We start from the raw sequence: 20,217 nt of genomic DNA, 5'->3' as shown, positions 1-20,217 counted from the left end.
GGTGCTTTGGCTGGGACCAAATGGATCTAGGCCGAAAAAATTGGCCTAGCTACTTGGGGCTCGTGATGACATTTGAGTAATTAAAAATTCAGAAACATAAATTACAAAAATCATATGCCCCAAATGGATTACATTTTTCAGATCCAGAAAAAATTAAGTACAATTCCTAAACCTAAAACACCGTATAATTAACGACTATTAAGAACAACCATTCATCAAAATAAAACATCCATCCATTCATCACATATTACAATAATATAAGAATGCATATTATACCCATACAACAATTAATGTATGTAGATATTAATAACCGCTCTGGTACCGATTGTTGGTAATTGGTTTACCATGTGCGCAGCAAAAATCACATAGTGGTGAGCTCAGAGATTTAAAAAAAATATTTAAACAATCATTAAATAACAGATCCATTAATATGCAAAACATTAATAAAAAAAGAAAGAAAAAGATAAGGATTTACCAATTGTAGAACAATCAATAATCCTTGCTATCAACGAACATCCAATCCAAAGCAGTCTTGTGAGTACTCGGACCAAGTTCTTCCAAGATGTATCTCTACACCTCAAGACGTATGTGGACACGTAGAGTAATGGTGATAAAATTTCTGACTCACAAGATGTACTCAACTCATGAGATCTTGAAATATCAGGTCTGAGACAATTTTCAGGGATAGAGAAAAATAATACAATGTATTTTTATCTATGTGAAAAGCTTTAGAGTTCTCTAGAATCTATTGTGTGTGTTTCTTGCACTGTGATTGGCGTGTAGCATATCACTATTTCACGGATATGTGTCTTAACCACGTTTGTTTAATTATTATTTATTAAAAAATATCTAAACATCATAACTAACTTTATCATATTAATTAATGAATAAATTTCAAATTAATTCAAACCAATTTGGAATTGAATTATCTCTTCACATTTAAAATAAATAAAACTAAATTATTCAAATTTAATTATTTTAATTATTTAAATGCCATTTTCAAAAATACCCAATTTATTTAAAAAATAATTTTTGAAAATTATATTAATTAATTTATTAATTTTGAAAATTAATATATTAATTGATTAATTTGTCTCAATCACATATTTGACCATGAAGAACAAATTTCTTCCAAATATGCCATTATCCTGATTTTTCCCAATTTTAACTTTTACTTTGAATAATGTTGATAGAGCCATCTCGGGGACCTATAGTTTCAAGCTCCAATATATTTAGATTATCAATTAAAACTATTTAATATAATAACCTTAATTTATTAATCTCAATATTATTCCACTAACAATATGAGACTGCACTCTTGTAATCATAGACATTTATTTATTGCGTATTTTTAAATATATAAAAAATGTCCATCGATTTAATCACTACATACAATTTAGTCTTCTATTAATGGTTCATAATTAAAGTAGGAATTAATTACTGTTTAACCTCTTTAATTATATCTTGTTTCTTTAAGTACCATTAACTTTACTAGTGAATGTTAGTTTATAAATTGATTTATGAATTTGAGCTCAATAACCTTTCAATTTCAAAAGCCTGTATTCTCTATAGATTATATATCTGTATATTATGTCCCCAACCATTTACATCAATGAGTTCCAAAAACAAAAGTTTTCAGCCTTATCATTCTGCCATAATGAGTTAATCAAAGAACTCATATGACATAAACAAGAGTTTATAATAACTTCAAGATTAAGATCAATTTGTATATGATCATCTTATTGATATGCTAAATGAATACTTATAGAGTAAATGGTATTATTAAGTATTAATATCATATCGGGTCCCGTTCATGTATAGCCACTTTATACAAAGTACCTCCACTAACATGTCTTACTACATCACTAATCCAGATTTAGATTACATGTATTTACAATACTACTGAACTGTACTTATAGTATTTAATCCAAAAATTCCATATAACTTTGTTTTATTGCGAACTATTTAAATTCGTTCCCTATAATCTTAATCCTCTCGTACTAATACAAGATTGTAGTCAGAATAACGAATTTGAGAATTTTTTGATATTCATATAATATTATTCTAATAATAATAATAATAAACAATAAATATATACTAAAATTCATTTTAATATTTATTTCATAAATATTGTTCAATACATATACATATACTCTAAAGAAAACTAATCCCATCAAATCAATCCAATGAGCTAAACTATCTTTCCATTGAGTATTTATAGATACAAATAGAGAAGCTCTTAGAGCACTCTCAATGGATGATCTACTCCATCCTTTAAAATACCTCCAAAAAACATACATTTTTCTATTTTACCTCTAAGTTTTACATTATATCATACATCAGTTTCTCTATATATTTCTCTACATCATTTAAATATTATATCTTTAAACATATTTTATTAATTAAAGTAAAATAAAATAATTAAAAAAGAAAAAATAAATAATAAATATATATACTAAATGGGAGAGAGAAAGCTTATAAAGAAAAATAATAATATTAAAATATTATATAAATATATGCAAATGTTATGTAAATGTAGATATGGATTAATTGGAGTTTGTGCATAACTATTATAAATATATGTATAAATGTGCTGATTGAAGATATTTTGTGAGTTTTAGCTAAATATTATAGAGAAAGTGTATTACAAAATACACCACCAAAACATATTTTTTTTATAATTTACCTCAAACTTTTACATTATACTATACATCAGCTTCTCTATTTTTTCTCTACATCATTTAAATATTATATTTCTTAAAAATATTTTATTCATTTTAAGAAATAAGATAATTAAATATAATAGTATCACACGCATATATATATATATACATAAGTTTATAAAAAAATAAAAAAATATTTATACCTTAATGAATAGTGTTTCACTACATATAGAGAAATACTATTCATTTAAGTAAAAAAATATAACTTTACATCACCCATTGGATGACTATTTAACAATTTTTTCTCTATATTATAAAAAATTAGATATTTTACCTCCTCCTCTATTGAGAGTGCTGTTAGAAGCTTTCAGAAGATTATAGCAAAACAAAATTCAGTTAAAAATTGTAACAAACAGCTCTCTTACATAACAAATTTAGTTATGACAGCTAACCAAAACTAATTTTCACTAATTAAATTAATAGACGGTTAAAGGTCGGTCCTAACGCTATATTAATAATATTAAAATTACTAAACTGCCACTAAAAATAATAGAACTTAACTAAAATTAAAACTCCACACTAAGTATGGCTTTTTTTTTTTTTTTTTTTGTAATTTTTATTCATATGAGATATAGTTTTGATAAAATAACTCAAAATTTATTTAATAAAAATGAAAATTTCATATAAATAAAAAAATTGAAAGACAAAAAATGTCATAAACCTTGTAAACTCCTCCAATGATTTGTGTTATTGGGCTTAAAAGGTGGAAATAATTCCCCTCGAAATGCATATGTAAATGAGTAATTTAAAATGACAATGATTTATCTAAGTCAATTATATGCTTATATTTTCCAAAAAGAATCTCACTTTAGTAAACCAATTACTAAATAGTTTTGCATAAAAAATATGACTTTTTTTTTTTGAAAAAGAAACATGAAACCTTATTTGATAAAATCAAGTTTTGATTTCACTTGGATTTTACACAAGTAGCCATAAACGTATTTACTAAACTAAGCGATTTGTGATTCAGTGGTGCTTTTATGAGGATTCTTAACTTTTGTTTTCCAAATATTTATTTGGACAAATTATTCTCGAAACTACTTTTGAACACCCATAAGTGGGTATTTTTGGTAAAGAATTATTAGTTCTGGACTGTAACAAAAAAGTGACTTAATTAGGTTCTCCCAAGTTAGTAAATGTATGTTTATAATATTATTTTAAAAAAAAATATTTGCACATAAAAGATACTATGTATTTGAATAAAATTGTTTTCATATTTACATTGAATATTTTTACAACGATAAATTCGAAACAATGTGAGAAATTGAATTTAGCATTTATTTTTTAGTAAATATTATTTTGTAAATATTTTAATAAAGATTCCATACAACTATTTTTGTGTGAAGTTATTTCCTCATATAGGTTGTCTTTTTGGACAAATTTCTGGTGTATACTATGAATTTGGATAGAAATGAACAATTTATTAACCTAGCATTATTGCCAGTGATTTCATAGGGGCAAACAAAAGATTTAAATTATGTTATGAAAGTTGTATGTAAATTTGTGACCAATTCGAAAAAGGTTAAGACCTACCATAAATTTAGGTGGTTCGTTTTTCTTATTGAAATATCACGTCTTTATTTTCTGTCATCTTCATGAATCATAATCCATCTAATTTTAATACACTCGTAGAAATTAAATAAATAAAATAAATTATTATTTTAAACAGTTGTTTGTTTTAAAATGGTGGAAGATGAAAAATAAGGATTTAAATAAAAATACTAATACCATATTACATCTTTTATACATTATAATAGTTTTAACAAAATTAGTTAGCGACTACTACTATTCAAATTGGTCTCCACTTTTATTTTTTTAAAAGAATTTTAATTCATTGATTAAAATGGACAATAGTCTTACAGGACAGACAATGCTTAAAGAAGCACACAGATTTCACAAAGGAATTTAGGATTAACTAATCAATCCCTTCTTTTATATTGGGTTGTATGTATATATATTTATAGGAATTTAGGATTAACGTACAGCTTTAGTTAATTAGTTAGAGTTAGTTTTTTAAGTTAGTTCTGTTCAGGTTGTTAGCGAGTTATTCTGTATTGTTTTGTTTTTCGCTATATATCTTCATGTACCAGCCGCCTATATAAGGCTCTCTTTGTACATTTCATTTCAATAATATAATTTACAATTTCTTCTCATATCTTTCTCTCTTTTCCTAATAAATCCCATTAAGTCTTAGACTTCATATACCAACAATGGCAGGTACACCAGATAAGATCATCCTTAAATCCCCAGCGCTTATAGAGGTAATAATAATAATAATAATAATTAAGTTTTAATTTTGTACAAATAACAAACTCAAATATATTTTAATTACTTCTTTCAAATTCATACCTATATATATTTGCATCAAATTATTAATTTTGAATATGTTTAATTATATTGATTAGTACATTTTTCAAACAAATGCTTATCCAAGAGAACACGAGCAATTGAAGGAGTTGAGAGAAGCCACCGTAAAGAACTATGATAAAATAAGGTGACTTTCTTTTTTTAAATATATATATGTGTGTTAGTTATAACTAAATTATATGTTTATATATAAAATCTTAATTATATATATATATAAATATTGTAATTGCAGTAGTTTGATGAGTGTACCAGTAGATGAAGGGCAGCTTCTGTCGATGCTTTTGAAAGTGATGAATGCAAAGAAGACTATTGAAGTCGGAGTCTTTACTGGCTATTCTCTTCTTACCACTGCTCTTGCTCTCCCTGCCCATGGAAATGTAAATTATATATATATATATATATATTTCATCTCTTATATGTATACATAGGTATCGAAAATTCTTCATATTTTCGAGCCTATTTTTAAAAAGAATATTATTTTGCATAGCGATGCTAAAAAAAAGACTATTTTGCAATAAAATTATTTTTTCACATGTTGAGTGTATTTTGAAAATTATTTCACAAAGAATTTTTAAACAAAAAATTACACATACTACTATAAATTTTAATTTTTTTTTTAAAATACAGAATTTTACAAAAATACAAATAACAGTTTGTAACAGTATTGTTATAATTTTATATTTAGTCTATTAATATTGTTTACAAAATTGCAACATTTTGATACAAAAATTTGTAAACTTTATTTACAAATAAAACTCTGTATTTACGATTATGCATCTATGTGTTTTTATAATTTTTTCTAAATTTTGTAATTTTAGTATTTGTTTTCAAATCTTAGGTATTTTTTTTTTAACTTTTCATTATTAAAAGAGATTATTGTGTAAAGTGATTAGGAAAACTATATTGCTAAGCAACTATACATAAAAATGTTTATTTATAGTTACATTTTTTAAAAAAAAAAGGTATACTATCATTAATTTTAGATATTAATTAAGTTAAATAGTTTGTTAATTTTTTTTTATTGATACAACTATTAAATACAAGTCTATCGGTTTAAATTTATGTAATTATGAATGAGGATATATTAGTATTATTACTGGGAACTAGTCCAAAAATATATTATTATAACTATAAAGTGTTTCACGTATTGGCAGATAATAGCCATTGATACAAATAGAGAAGCGTATGATTTTGGAATGGAGTTTATTAAAAAAGCTGGTGTTGATCACAAAATTAACTTCATTCACTCTGATGCTTCCTCTGTTCTTAATGGTCTTATCAACGATGTAAGTATACATAATAGTCACACTCTTGGCTAAACTAAATAATACTTTATTAAATATTATTCTTATGTTTAAAGTTACATGAATTAATGTAGATAATGAAAAATTGAATAAATAAATAAATTAATGCACAGGAGAAAGAAGTAGGGACATTTGATTTTGCATTTGTGGATGCTAACAAAGAGGAGTACGAGAAATATCACGAACAACTTGTAAAGCTAGTTAAGATTGGTGGAGTAATGGCATATGACAACACCTTATGGTTTGGGTCAGTGGCAGAAACATGTGAGGAATTCAAGCAAAACAGTTATGATCATCATGATTTGCTAATGAAAATCAGAAATGTTATACGAGATTTCAATACCTTCACAGCCAATGATCCTTGCATCGAATCATCTCTTGTTTCTATCGGAGATGGACTTACCCTATGCAGACGTCTCTATTGAAAATATAAGTACAAGTATATTATTTGTTTTACAAATATTTCTCTATTCTTGCAACACTCTCTGTTTTTTATATTTATATTGAATGAATATTTGTAACCTTTTAATATCAATTATTTTCAATAAATTCCATAATAATTATAGACGTCATTTCTAATATATTTATATATGCATCATTAATTTTACTAGAAATTTTGTTATAAGCCTCAAAGTAATATCCTTTAGAAATACCTTTTTTTTTTCTTTCCGAAGCCTGTAGCAATTCTTGATGGTCCTAAAAGGATATCCTTTAAAAAAAAACTAGTCAGGTGTAGGGGTGTTCATAGGTCGGTTCAATCGGGTTATAACATATTTTAATCAATCCAATGTAAAAATTAGATTGCAAAAATCCAATTAAGAGAAAAAAAAATTAACCCGTCCAATGTTTTAGTCGATTTGGTCGGGTTAATTTGCTCAAGCCAATCTTTAGTATTTTTTTAATGTTCAAATACTTAAATTCAACCAGCTAAAAGAATAGTATACATCTTCCAAATTTAGACATATTATTCTAAATTGAAACTTAAAAATATTATTCTAAATTCATTATTAAAGATCTAAAAACAATATTTAATATTTGAAATAATATATGTATATATAAATGAAAAAAAAACTCTTATTCGGGTTATATTGGGCGAGTTGGTATAATTCTCAAATCGACCAATATAAAAATTGGGCGATTTGAATTTTTGTCGGGTTATTCGTGTTATATTTTTTGTCAATTTTTTCGGTTTGGTTTGAGCGATTTATTCGGGTCGGAGGTTTGCAAAAACTTTTGCACAACCCTAGTGGGGTGCACATGCCGTTGCACGCGTCCATGTTTAATTATAAAAAATTAGAAAAATTAAGATGATAATTACTTGTAAAACTAAATAATATTCTATGAAAACAATTAAATATTTACACATGAAATATATTTAATTAAATATGCATAATCATATTTATGAAACACTGAAAATGCAAATTGTTTCTCATTTAGATATATACAAAAAAAATTAGTATTATTACAAGCATATGGTACAAAAGTAATTCCAAAAACTACACTTTTACATCTTTTAACTTGACTGGATATATAGTTCTAGACAAAAGATTATTTGCTAACATAAGAGAAGAAAAAGACCACTATAGAGTGCATATACCTCTACATAAAAGATTAGCTGCTAACATAAGAGAAGAAAGAAAACTTTGTAGAGTGTCATTTTAGTTGCTTTGAATCTGAAATATTTGCATAAAAGTTGGTTGCTGATGATAGTTGATGTACCAGCTGGTGGAGTAGTCAAATCCAACAAAGAGTTAATGGTAAACTTCATTTTTAGCAATATCTAAGTTTAAGTAAATAAATGAACCTCGTATATGTTCTCCATTAGTTCTTTTGTCGTAAAATTTAAGACTTTGTCTGCATTATCATCTAATATAGATGCAGTTAAGAATTCAGAATTGTCTATTAGATGACCTGAATCTTGACACTTGTATAATGTACTTGTATCATAAATATTAGAATAGAGAGCTACATAAAATAATAAACAATAAACAATGTATACAAATTAAGTAGAAAATAAATGCTTCCATAAACAATATAATATAAGCTTTCAAATAATAAATCACTAAAGACAATTAATGTGTTTATCGATAAAAGCAGTCATGATATACATGTAAAGCAAAAAGTGTGCAAACATCTATGCCCGAAGAATGAAGAGAAACATGTGAAAAGACAATATTATAAGATACATTAAACTAAATGCAAGAAACAATTGCATTTCTAAGGTTAAACTTTGAATCAACTACGTGCAGAGTTAATATTAAGATTTGAGCAAATATAAAATTTTGAAAAGGAGATGTATACTATGTGTTGATGCAACAACTTTGCCTTTTTATATCTGGAGGTACTTGCCAACGAATTCTGATTCTCACTTCCTTTTCCGATGATGAAGATAACTTTGCCGATCGTTGAACCGTTGGGGGTACCTACAAGAAAGACACTCCGATGCCTAATTCAGATTCTCAATGCCTTCATTTGAATAAGAGTTCAGTATTTATAGAACAAAAATGTGAGGTGGTTAGTTGGTTAAGCTGACTCCCTGATTGGTGGGAGGAATAACTGAATTTCCCTCCAAAATGCATTTGGATCAATTAAATGTACAGAGGTCAGAGGCGCAAATCGCCTCTGACCCACGGCTTATGACTTTGGAGCCTCTGCAGGGCCAAAACGACCCGTTTTAATTTACTTAAAACAGAAAAGCCTTTTGGGCCGAACATTTTGGGCCCAACAGATGCCCCCGTCCCAAGCTTCGAACGGACGATGCAGGCCTATTCACTCGAACCTTGGGCCGACTCTTCAGCGCCAAAAATTTCGCCCAAAGCCGTCACTTCCCGTTAATCGAGGCAGGCCGCAGGCGCACAATCACAAAGACCCCTGACATACATCATTCAGAATTCAATGCAAGCACAATTACCGAGTATTGCACTCGATTAAGGCATTTCGATTCCCATTTTTTTGGTCCAGTTCAAATAACTTCATTTCAAATTTTTCAAACTTCATTTTAGTTTTTCAGAGAAGAACTCAAAGAGAAAAACCCTAAGATCGGTCGTCCTTCCATTCCCATAGCCAATCTCCCAATTCTCCTAACCATGTCTTCACATTCGTCTCCCGAGCCTGTGGATCGCGAAGGATACAAAGCTGCATATGATCGCATACGCAAGTCGTTTGACATTCCAGACAATGTCACAGTTTGAATGCTCACGGATTCTGAGTGAAGGGAATGGCGATTCAAGGATGTGGTCAAGCCCAGCGAGATCGTCATGAGTTTGAGGCACATAGAATGACTCCATTTTCCTCTTCCTGCTCTGCTAGTGCAGATAATTTCAAATTCTGGAGCACACATTTCTCAATTTCTCCCGAATGTCATTCAATCCATAGTTGGGGCTCAGATGATTGGAGCTCTCAGGAATGTTGATATTCAGTCAAATGACATCTATGCATGCTTTACAAAGTCGACAAACAAAGCAATAAAAGGCAAGCCCTGGAAGACCTTCTATCTTTCCCCCTAAAAGACTGAACAATCTTCACTGATTTCGATAGCTCCCATAGGAATTGGGACAAATATTTCTTTGCAATTGGAGGTGCGTGGTACCCTGAATTTCTGCCTCAAGAAATTTTCCCCTTGGCCAGGGTTTTCAAAAGGTGAGTTCTGTCTTTACTTTGTTCTCTCTCTTCTTTCGTGTAAGCATATCGCGTTTAAATGATTGTCCATTAATCTGGTCCTATGCGTCGCCATTTTATTTTATGTTCCAGATTTCGCATGGCCTCAGGTCAGCATGAGTCCTAAGAGACAAAGTTTGCTAACAGAGAAAGGGCTCCTTCATGAGTCCAAAGAGAACGCCATCAGCATCAGAGGGGTAATGAACCCCTACTGTATGCAAATCATGACTCGGCTCTGCTTTATGGATCGAACTAATCTTGGTGCTATGCGAGTCAGAACGCTGAAGGGTGACATGTCCCTTGCCAAGATCATAGCTACGTGTGCGAAGCAGCTGGGAGTGTTCTTAAAAAGATCTCCCCCTGCTTCTTCGATTCTGTCATTATCGAAGACTGAGTATGAGAGGGCGTGCTCCGAGACCTTTGCTGCATGTTCCAAGCGACAAGGGATCCCTAAGAGCAAGAAGAAAGATGGCTCTGACTCAGCTCCTGCTGCAGAGTCCTCTCCTGACAAATCTGCTTTGGCTCGCAGGTCTTCTCGTATACACGGGCGGTCTTCTACGCCTTCTATTGCTCTGTAAGTCCAACCTCTCCAACAAGTGCCTCTGCCAAAGGATGCCCTGGGAAAGAGGAAGTCCCGAGAGGAATCTTCTGATGAAGATTCGGACGATGGAAAATGCATTTCGTCCAAGCTTCGGATTTCAAGGGGGTCTGCTTCTGTCGCTAGAGGCTCTTCTCTGACAATCCCTAAGCTTACGCCAGGGAAGTTACCACTTGGGCAAGCTCTGACCTTGCCCAAGATGCCTCTGGGGCCTGCCCCCGTTGATTCTCTACCTCCACCATCCTCTTCTTCTCCTGCACCGGGGTCCTCCCTGGGGGAGGGCCCGAAAGGCATTGTGCCCCTTGTGGCTCTGCCTTCTGCAACAGTCAAGCTGTCAGAGGCGACAACTATTACTGGGGTGCATGGTGACTTGCCAGTAGAGGCGAGATCTCCTAACACCTGTGTGAGATCAGCAGGGGCGTTGTCCTCTGCCTCTGCCTTGGCTGGGGGGTCTGACGTTGGCCATAGGCAAGGATCAGAGGGGAGACGCCCTTCTTCTGCCTCCCGTAAGAATCGTCTTTTAGAGGATGCTTTCGGGGGTGGCTCTGGGTCTATGAGCAGTCCTCCTTGGCCAGTCGATGAAGGCTAAGTCATTACTCTAGAGACTCTCTCTGTATGTCAAAAATCGGGAGCTACCGTGGTCGCAGGTGGCCATAACTTGGGTGTTGATGTTCGTGTGACATCTCCTACAACTTCTGGGACTCATTTGGGAGAGGGCATCATTGTATCCCCAGAGGGTACAAGTAATTTTGAGTCGCCCAATGCCTTTCTAGAGCAACTGACGTCTTCTGTAGTACAGACGCCAGTGTATATGCGAAGTGACTTAAGTGACGATGTTCAAGAAGGGTTGCTTGTACGTCCCTCCATGCCACACCTTTCTGGAATAGGAATAACTGCTTTGACATCTGATAGCATTATGGTGTCATCGCTAGCGAGAGGCGGGGAACCGGTTGCCCTCGTTGCTTCTGTTGCTGCACAAGCAGGGAGAGAAGCAAATGATAGAGCAGGGGGTCTGCCAGATTATGTGTCCTCTGCGCCAACAGAGGTGATGGAGGAGATGCTGCGCATTAGTAGATCACATCTTCCTGCTGAAGCTGTTGGGTCGTTGAGTGGTCAAGGTGACTTGCTTCAACAAGTGTTTGACCACATATGGATGGTAAGTTTGTGTAATACGAGCACGAGTACCATGTATGTAGTAGAGTGAGTATTGTGTGGTGTCTGTATAGTTTGATGTGTAACAGGTTTAGTGAATGTTTTACAGAGCTATGTGTGTGCATCTGCTGCTAGAAGGGAATATGCAACATCTGTCCAGAACAGTGCTAAGATGGCTGAGCAGGCGGCCGTGCTTGAGGAAGAGCGAGCAGGGAGAAGGATGGTCGAAGTGAACCGTGATGTGCTCGTGGAGGCCATAAAAAAGTTAGAAGCGCAGCTAGCAGAGGTAAAAGAGAAAGTGGTGGCCATAGAGGAGAAGCTAGTAGGTTCTGTTGGGCTAGAGCTGGAGCGTGACAAATTGAAAGCTGACCTAGTGGCGATGACTAATAAATGGATTGAAAAGAGCCAGTTCTGCGTGCAGCACAAAGCCCGAATGGAGAAGCTAGATAACATGATAAATGATTTGCAGGAAGATGTAGTGTCCTTGCAGATAGATAAAGAGATATTAGAGAAGGAGAAGAAAGAGCTGCAGCAGAAAGTGGGGGGGGGGGGGGGGGGGGGTTGGAAATGAACGTTACAGATACGCGGAAGCAGAAGTTGGAGGTAGAACTCCATTTAAAAGATAAGTTGAAGGAGAAAGAGGAAGCCACCACTAAAATTGAGGGACAGTTATAGGAAATGGCTGAGGTATGTGCTTTATATATTGGTATGATGATATTATGGTTGAGTGTTATGTTGCATGTTTTGATTAGGTGATGGGTTTGTATTGCAGAAGGCAGAAGAGGTGGTAGTAGAAGTCATGAGGCAGCGCATCCGAGATCGTGAGATTACCGAACACAAGTTCATGAGGATTGCCGAGGTGGACACTACAAAATACCTAGATCTTGCTCTGCGTAACAAGAAGCAGACTCTTGAGGAGAAATGGGCTAAACTGGAGATGTATTGTAAAAGCATCGATGTGAAAGTTGGGGAATATAATGTCGATCAGTACCTCAATGAACTCGACGATCTGCAAATCACCTACCCAGCACATCATCTTGAAAAATTGAAGCTGAAGGGCGACACCTTGGGCTCAATTTATACTGCAAGTGGGGAGCTTGTTGAAGAAGGTGATATTGCAGGGCAGGTGTCCTCTGTTGTCGTTGCAGGGGCTGCCGGACAGATGGTGGTGGAGCCTGCTCCAGTGACAGAGGCAAGGCCAGCTGGTGAAAGAGGTGCCATAGAATGATCGACGCAATTTTTTTATGCTTGTATATGCATGTTTAGTCTTCTTCGTTTGTTACTGCTTGGACAATTGTAGATGTAATGTGCAAATTATTAATACAACTCATAGAAATGCATTCATGTTCTTTGTCTGGTTGTTAGTGAATGTGTTTTTCTTGATATTATAATAATTAAAATATTGTAGCAAGTGAGGGTCAGTTGACGTATTCTGATAAGAGGCAGCATAGACCCTTTAGGCCGTTGTGCGTGAGATACAGTAAGAGCTTGTACAGATGGTGGGAGAGAATGCCCAGTTAAGTGTTGCGTGAGTGATTTGGCATAATGTTGAGGCAATTGGTTGGTGCTGATGACATTTCTGTTTCAAGTGAACATCGTGATTGGGTAAATGTGCCGTTTTTTAGGCGGATCTTTGATAAGCCACAGTGACTGTACTCGACGTGGGCATTGAATGAGTTAGTGAGAAGTGGAATCCCATATTACATATCGTAAGAGCGTTATGGATTAGGTCATTCAAAGCTAGAGAGTGCGATGGCAGAGTATACACGTCGTATTGAATGGGATTAGATACTCCCAAGATGTGCATTTTGTAAATTATGTTATTTGCATATCAAGGGGGAATATAGTAAATAAATTCATATTTTGTAAACAACTAGGAATTATTATTAATATTACATATTTTATAAATAACAGCTACTGATTACTTTCGTTTATTGACAATCTGTGTACATCTGACTTTCTAATTTACAAGATTGACACTGATTACTTGTGTTTATTGATAAGAGAGTCGAGTGCGGAGGTAGTTTCTCGCTTATCATCTGCTGAAGATCACAATTATGGCAGTTTTGTGCTCTATGAAGTCTGTTCTTTTGTTTTGCGTTGAACCTTTTTGCCTTGAGAGATAGTTGTGTCGCGTTCTTATTAGAACTAAGTCGTCCCCTTGGGTGCATGAAAAAGCAATGTAGATGCTTTGCCATTTGCGAGAGGGAGTGACGTGGTTCAGCTCAGACGCAGAACGCAACATGCGAGGCTGGGCATCGAGGCAGAGCTGAGAGAGGTAGAACCCTGGATTAGACATCTTTCCTGTGCACCCAAACCGAGATGTATTTGGTATGGCTTGCTTGGGTAGGCTCCCAAACCCAACAGGAGCAGCCAACGTGTAGGATGTGGGTGCAACTACAGGAAAAGTTCCTCCCAGCCTTGGATTGCCAAACTAGTTATTGGGTAACGGAGGTAGAACCAAAGTGGGGTGTCTGACGGTTCTGTTATAGTATTCATGGCAGATTAAAATGCATGGTGGGGTTCCTCTATTTGGTGGACCCGACGGAGCTCCTTTGTGGGCACAGCAAAGTAAGAAGACAGGGTAGATGGTGAAGTGTACCCTGGAAGGTCTACCAAATTCGCGTAGTCAGGCCATATTAGACTGCGAAATGGCTGGCCTTAGTTCCCCATTAGTTTAGTCAGGTCATATTAGAATGCGTTTGGATGAGTAAGGTGTGCCTTGATGATATACATATTGTGTGATGCCATGAATAGAGAGATTTATAGTGGGAGGGTTTACTAGGTGAAACCATAAAATTTTGTGTGCAAAAGATCGAGTGGAGTGGCAGAGGCACCGTGCCTCTATATGTATCTTGTGTGTTTAAAGTGACCCTTCCAAGCCTATATTTATAGTGGATGTGGTAGGTGGAGCTTGGTGCATGTGAATAATGTTGTTTCTCATGTGGGTAGGTAAGGGTATATTAAAATGTGTTTGCAATAGTAGCTCTTAGTGCAGACCAAATAGAGTGATAATTGTCACATGCGTGTTCTTGTTATGGTACTTCAGGAAAGATTCCTCATGCAGAATTGTGTCAACAAAAGTTGACTATGTAAAATATCTTAGAGTAATGTAAGAAAGGAAAGTGGTTTTATTACTTTTGAATTATAGAGTACACACAACTATCAACAATAATATTGTTTTAAAGACATTGAATTCCAAGTACGAGGTACATTTTTGCCACTACATACGTTTTTAAAAGTATAAGACCCTCACCCTAGTGCTTTTGTGACTTCAAAGGGTCCGTCCCAGTTCAGCTCCAACTTCTTTGGGTTACCAGTGACTTTACGCAGAACCTAGTCTCCCTTCTTAAACGTACGTGAATGGACCCTCTTACTGTAATAGCGTTCTGCTACTTTTTGGTATTTTTCATGTCTTATTTGTGCTGTTGTGCGTAACTCATCCAGGAGGTCGAGGTTGTGTGTTAGCTGTACGCTGTTTGTGGTCAAATCAGAAGTGATTTTCGTCCAAAGTGTCGGCAGGCCTACTTCTGTTGGGATGATGGCTTTTGTTCCATACACCATGGCGTAAGGAGACTCACATGTAGAGGACCTTTTTGTCATTCTGTATGCCCAGAGCACCTTTGGTAACTATTCTACCCACGCGCCTTTTTTATCTTCCATGTTTTTCTTGATGTTGGCAAAAATGACTTTGTTGGAAGCCTCTGCTTGGCCGTTGCCTTGGGGGTAGGTGACAGAAGCAAAACTCAATTTTATCTTGTATGTGTCACACAGCTCCCGTACTTTGGCATTTTGGAATGGGGTTCCATTGTCCACGACTATTTCCCATGGTATCCCAAATCGGCAGATGATGTGTTTTCATATGAAGCTCATGGTGTCTGTTTTGTTGATTGTGACGTAGGCCTCTGCTACGACCCATTTAGTGAAGTAATCGATGGCTAGCAAAGCGTACTGCTTTCCTCCAGCGGCTTTGGGCAGTTCTCCTACTACGTCCATCCCCCACTTTGCAAAGGGACAAGGCGTGATAGTGGAATGCAGAACTTGAGCGGGTTAATGGATGGTAGGTGAAAATCGCTGGCATCTGTCACATTTCTTCGCATACTCGCGCGCTTCTGTCATCATGTATGGCCAGTAATATCCTGCTGCGAGTGCTTTGTGTGCCAAGCTTCGTCCCCCTGTGTGGTTCCCACATGATCCTTCGTGGATCTCCTCTAATAATTTTTTAGCCTCTGAGGGACGTAAACATCAAAGATTGGGGCTGTTAAAGGATCTGTGGTACAAAAGCTTTAAGGTGCAAAAGCTTCGGGTCTTTTGCACCGGTTGGAAATTCGAACTTGGTCAAGTAGCGGATGATTGGATCCATCCAGCATTCTGGTTCTGACAAGATTGAGAAAATTTTGAAAGCTCCTGGTGAATGGCTTGTGGAAATTGTGGAGTGTCGAGAACATTCTCCCACAGAGGCTAGCTTGGCGAGGGCATCGACCTTCTGATTATGTTCCCTTGGTATTTGCATGAGCTCAAATTGATGGAATTGTGACTTCAATTCAGATACTTTCTCCAATAGGTTGGTCAGGTGGGATGCCTTAGTGTCGAAATTGCCAACCACTTGCTTTATCATTATCTTCGAGTCTCCTCTGACTCTCAGTCGTTTGATGCCCATGTCTCGTGCTAATTTGATAACTCTACAAAATAGAGTTATTTTACCATGTTTTACATGCTAATTGTTGCTTAGTTCATGAGTTTTTAATTAACTTATTAAGTTTTTATGTAATTTTTAATTTATTAGTCTTATTGTAGTTTTCTAGATTTTTATATGTTTTTATAGATATGTTATTATAATATGTTGTAGTTTAATTATTTAAAATTAGTATTGTTAGTTTGAATGCTAAAAATATGATTTTATTGAAATTAAATGTTATGTAAATTAAATTTTAATTAATGTTTTCATGGAAGTTATATGATATATTTTATTAATGAAAATATTTAATTTTAATTTAGTTTATAATTTATTGTGTAGGAAAATTATTGCCCTTGAAAAGCAAGAAAATCAAAGGAAAAATGGTAATTTTGAAAGAAAGTAACAAGAAAAACGGTGTTTCTCCAAAAGCCCAACCACGTGAGGCCCACTCTAGGCCCAACCCGTGGCCCCCCCTCCAACACCCAGCCACCACATTGCTGCCATTTCCCTTATTGAGCCCAACAAAAATGCATTTTGTCCCTTTGTCCCCTATGACAAAAATGCCAACTTTTTACCCTTTTTCCTACACATTTTCACCACAACATCATCATTACACCCTATAATTTACCTCTACATACCATATTTATTTTATTTAATTAATCTAATCAATTTAATTAATTTAAATTGATTATTTTAATAAACTCACTTTGGCTATAAATATGGACTTTCAAGACCATTTTTGGGGTGCTTAATGTTTTGGTTACCATCTTTTTCTCCTATTTTCTCTCTACCATTCTCTCTTCCATTTGGGTTTTTCAAGAGCATTTTGCAAGTATGTATGTCTTTTATTTTGTAATTTCTACTCAAGTTATGTGCTTCTAATCTTTTTCATAAGATTATTAAGATCATGATGAAGCAACTTGTAACTAGGTATTATTTATGTTGTATGTTGATTTCCATTGTAATACAACAAAGTTTATGGATTTTTCTTCTACATATATTTCTTTCATCTTAAATATCTTGTATTTTAGATTGTTAGAACATATTTACACTTTGTTCTTCATTAGTGCATAAACATAATATTCTTTGTGTAAGATGTGTCATTAAATTGTACACATCCATGCTTAGAACAAAAATATTATGTTTTGCCTTATAAATAATGTTCATTGATTTATTTGTTATTTCATTAGATTGATTTACACTAAATGCTTTGAAATTATAATTTTGAAAAGTGAAGAAAAATCCTATCTTTTTATAAGAAATTTGTGCTTAAAATTATAAATCTTTTTGGAAAATGATAGTTTAAAATATTTTAACTATCACTAAAACTTGGGAATCAATATACTAATAAATATTATTAAACTTACATTTTGTGGATTCTAGTATCTTAATAATCTTTTCTTTTAACACTTATTTTCTACTCATTATTGCTTTATTTTTATTCTCTTAAATAGCTTTATTTTTCAATCTTTTATTTTATGTTCATAATATTAAAACTCATCAATCTTTGGAGCTAGGTTAGAATTTATTATTTTTGATTTAAAATAGTTTCATTTTCGATTTTAGACAACTCCCTTGGGTTCGACATCATTGCTTACACGATCACTATTCTTTATGGACGATTCGTGCGCTTGCGATATATAAATTTTTAAACATACCCGTTTTGGGTCCATCAAGTTTTTGGCGCCGTTGCCGGGGAGTTGCAAAAGAAAAGAAACGAAAATTATCTCAAGGTTAGTAAATTCTTCTACTAGTTATTTTAATTTTTGCACTTAAAAAAAAAACTAAAAAAATATATATCTATAAAAAACCAAAAAAAAAAAAGATAAAAAGAAAATTTGGGACGGTTCAACCACCCATAAAAAAAATATACTTATATTTCTATATTTATTATTTTTTCTAGTGACGGCACTTGTGCCTCCTATCTATCCTTTTAATTTTTATAGTCGATGGCACTTGTGCCTCCTAATTTTGTTATAATTTTGTTGTAATTTTATTTCTTTTATATCTTTGTTAGTTAACGGCACTTGTGCCTCCTAACATTTGGTGTAATTTTCTTTATTTATTTTGTTGTATTTTTATTTTATTTAAATTCCGCAAATTACTAGTTGATGGCAATTTTGCCTCCTAGCTAGTTGATGGCAATTTTTGCCTCCTAGTCCTCTATCTTATGTTTAAGTTGATGGCACTTGTGCCTCCTCGTTTTTACCTTAATTTTGTTATGGTTGATGGCATGCTATGTCTCCCTACTCTTGCCTAAATTTTAGTCTTATTTAATTTTTGCCTTATTTTTCTTTGTCTTCTTTAATATTTTAGTGTAACATTGTGAAAAATACTTGAAAAAAAAAGAAAAAAAAGAGAAACCTAAATCTTGTCCTTTCACCATAAGCAATTTTTGCTTAAAGGAAATTTGAACAAAATTCCCAATCCGCCTCTACTAATTAACCTCGGGGAGTTGTTAGTAGTGCGCGAGTAAGTGGAATCAAATAGGCCTGGGGACAAGTAAACCATAAGAATTATATTGTTGTGAAATCTCTAAAAATTCTAAGTATGCTCTGTGGTTGCGGTTTTAACTGATCTTCCACATCAGAAAATTGTTTGTTTGAGATTATCCTTGTTGCCTTGATTGTGAAAATTGTATGCATCATTGGGAACGTAACTCTAAAAAATGATTAGTAAAAAGACGTTTATCTTTGTTTGAAATTGAAAGTGTTAGTAAAAATTTGAGCATCATGGAACCGATTGCTAATCCTGTTGATGAAAATGTTGTGCCTGAAAAAACTTTGCTTGAATATTTTGCACCTATTTCATCTAATGCTCCTTCATGCATTGTTTTACCTACTACTTCTGCTACTCATTTTGAGCTTAAACCAGCAATCATTCAATTATTGCTATCTTTTTATGGGTTAGATAGAGAGGATCCTTACATGCATGTCAAAGATTTCTTAGAAATTTGCTCAACATTTAAATTTCAAATTTTTTCTGATGAGTCGGTCAAACTAAGATTGTTTCCTTTTTCATTAAAAGACAAATCAAAAGCTTGGTTAAATTCCCTTCCCACTGGGTCTATAACTACTTGGGATCAACTTTATAATAAATTCTTGTTGAAATTTTTTCCAATGTCTAAAACTGATAGTCTAAGGAGAGAAATCTCCGAGTTTTTTCAAAAAGATAATGAAGAGTTTTATGAATGTTGGGAAAGATTTAAAGATTTATTATTAAAATGTCCTCATCATGGTTTTGAAAAATGGAGACTTGTAAAATATTTTTATGATGGTTTGACTCCCTCTAATCGTCAAATGATTCAATCTATGCATACTGGAAATTTTTTAAAATTTCAAGGACAAGAGGCGTGGGACGCCCTTGAAGATTTATCTGTCAATTCACAACAATGGAATTATTTTGATCCTAGGTCTAGGTCAACTAATTCACCAAAAAGAGGAGGAAGGTATGAAGTAAAAGAAGAAGTAGACTTAAGAACATCTTTAGATAAATTAGCGAGAAAAGTAGAAGCTTTAGCCATAAGCCAAACTATAAACTCTCCAATACAACCAAGAAAAGATGTTTGTTCCATATGTTCTAGTCCATGCCATAATGCTCAATCATGCCCTTCCTACCGAGAAGCCTTTTCTGAGGAGGCCAATGCACTTCATGCTTATGGGAAACCAAATGATAGCCCATTTTCATCCACCTACAATCCAAATTGGAGAAACCATCCGAACTTTTCATGGAGACAAA

The 20,217-nt window shown here is 33.7% G+C and overlaps 1 protein-coding gene and 1 non-coding gene across 2 annotated transcripts; one reads left to right on the top strand and one right to left on the bottom strand.

Annotated features, from left to right (window-relative positions):
• The first annotated feature begins 4,933 nt into the window (after nt 1-4,933).
• LOC133802285 (flavonoid 3',5'-methyltransferase-like) lies at nt 4,934-6,819 on the top strand. Its single transcript, XM_062240564.1, has 5 exons — nt 4,934-4,984; nt 5,129-5,217; nt 5,326-5,467; nt 6,245-6,376; nt 6,508-6,819. The coding sequence occupies exons 1-5, from the start codon at nt 4,934-4,936 to the stop codon at nt 6,817-6,819; spliced, it is 726 nt and encodes a 241-aa protein (XP_062096548.1).
• Nucleotides 6,820-19,613: 12,794 nt separating this feature from the next.
• Nucleotides 19,614-19,720, bottom strand: LOC133802719 (small nucleolar RNA R71). Its single transcript, XR_009877464.1, has one exon. It is a non-coding gene; the product is annotated as a small nucleolar RNA R71 (small nucleolar RNA).
• Between the last annotated feature and the right edge of the window lie 497 nt (nt 19,721-20,217).

Source organism: Humulus lupulus, chromosome 9 (assembly GCF_963169125.1).
Source record: "Humulus lupulus chromosome 9, drHumLupu1.1, whole genome shotgun sequence".
In the NCBI taxonomy this organism is placed as follows: domain Eukaryota; kingdom Viridiplantae; phylum Streptophyta; class Magnoliopsida; order Rosales; family Cannabaceae; genus Humulus; species Humulus lupulus.
Note: the sequence above shows the minus strand (reverse complement) of the source record. Positions and strands in the feature narration are given on the sequence as shown.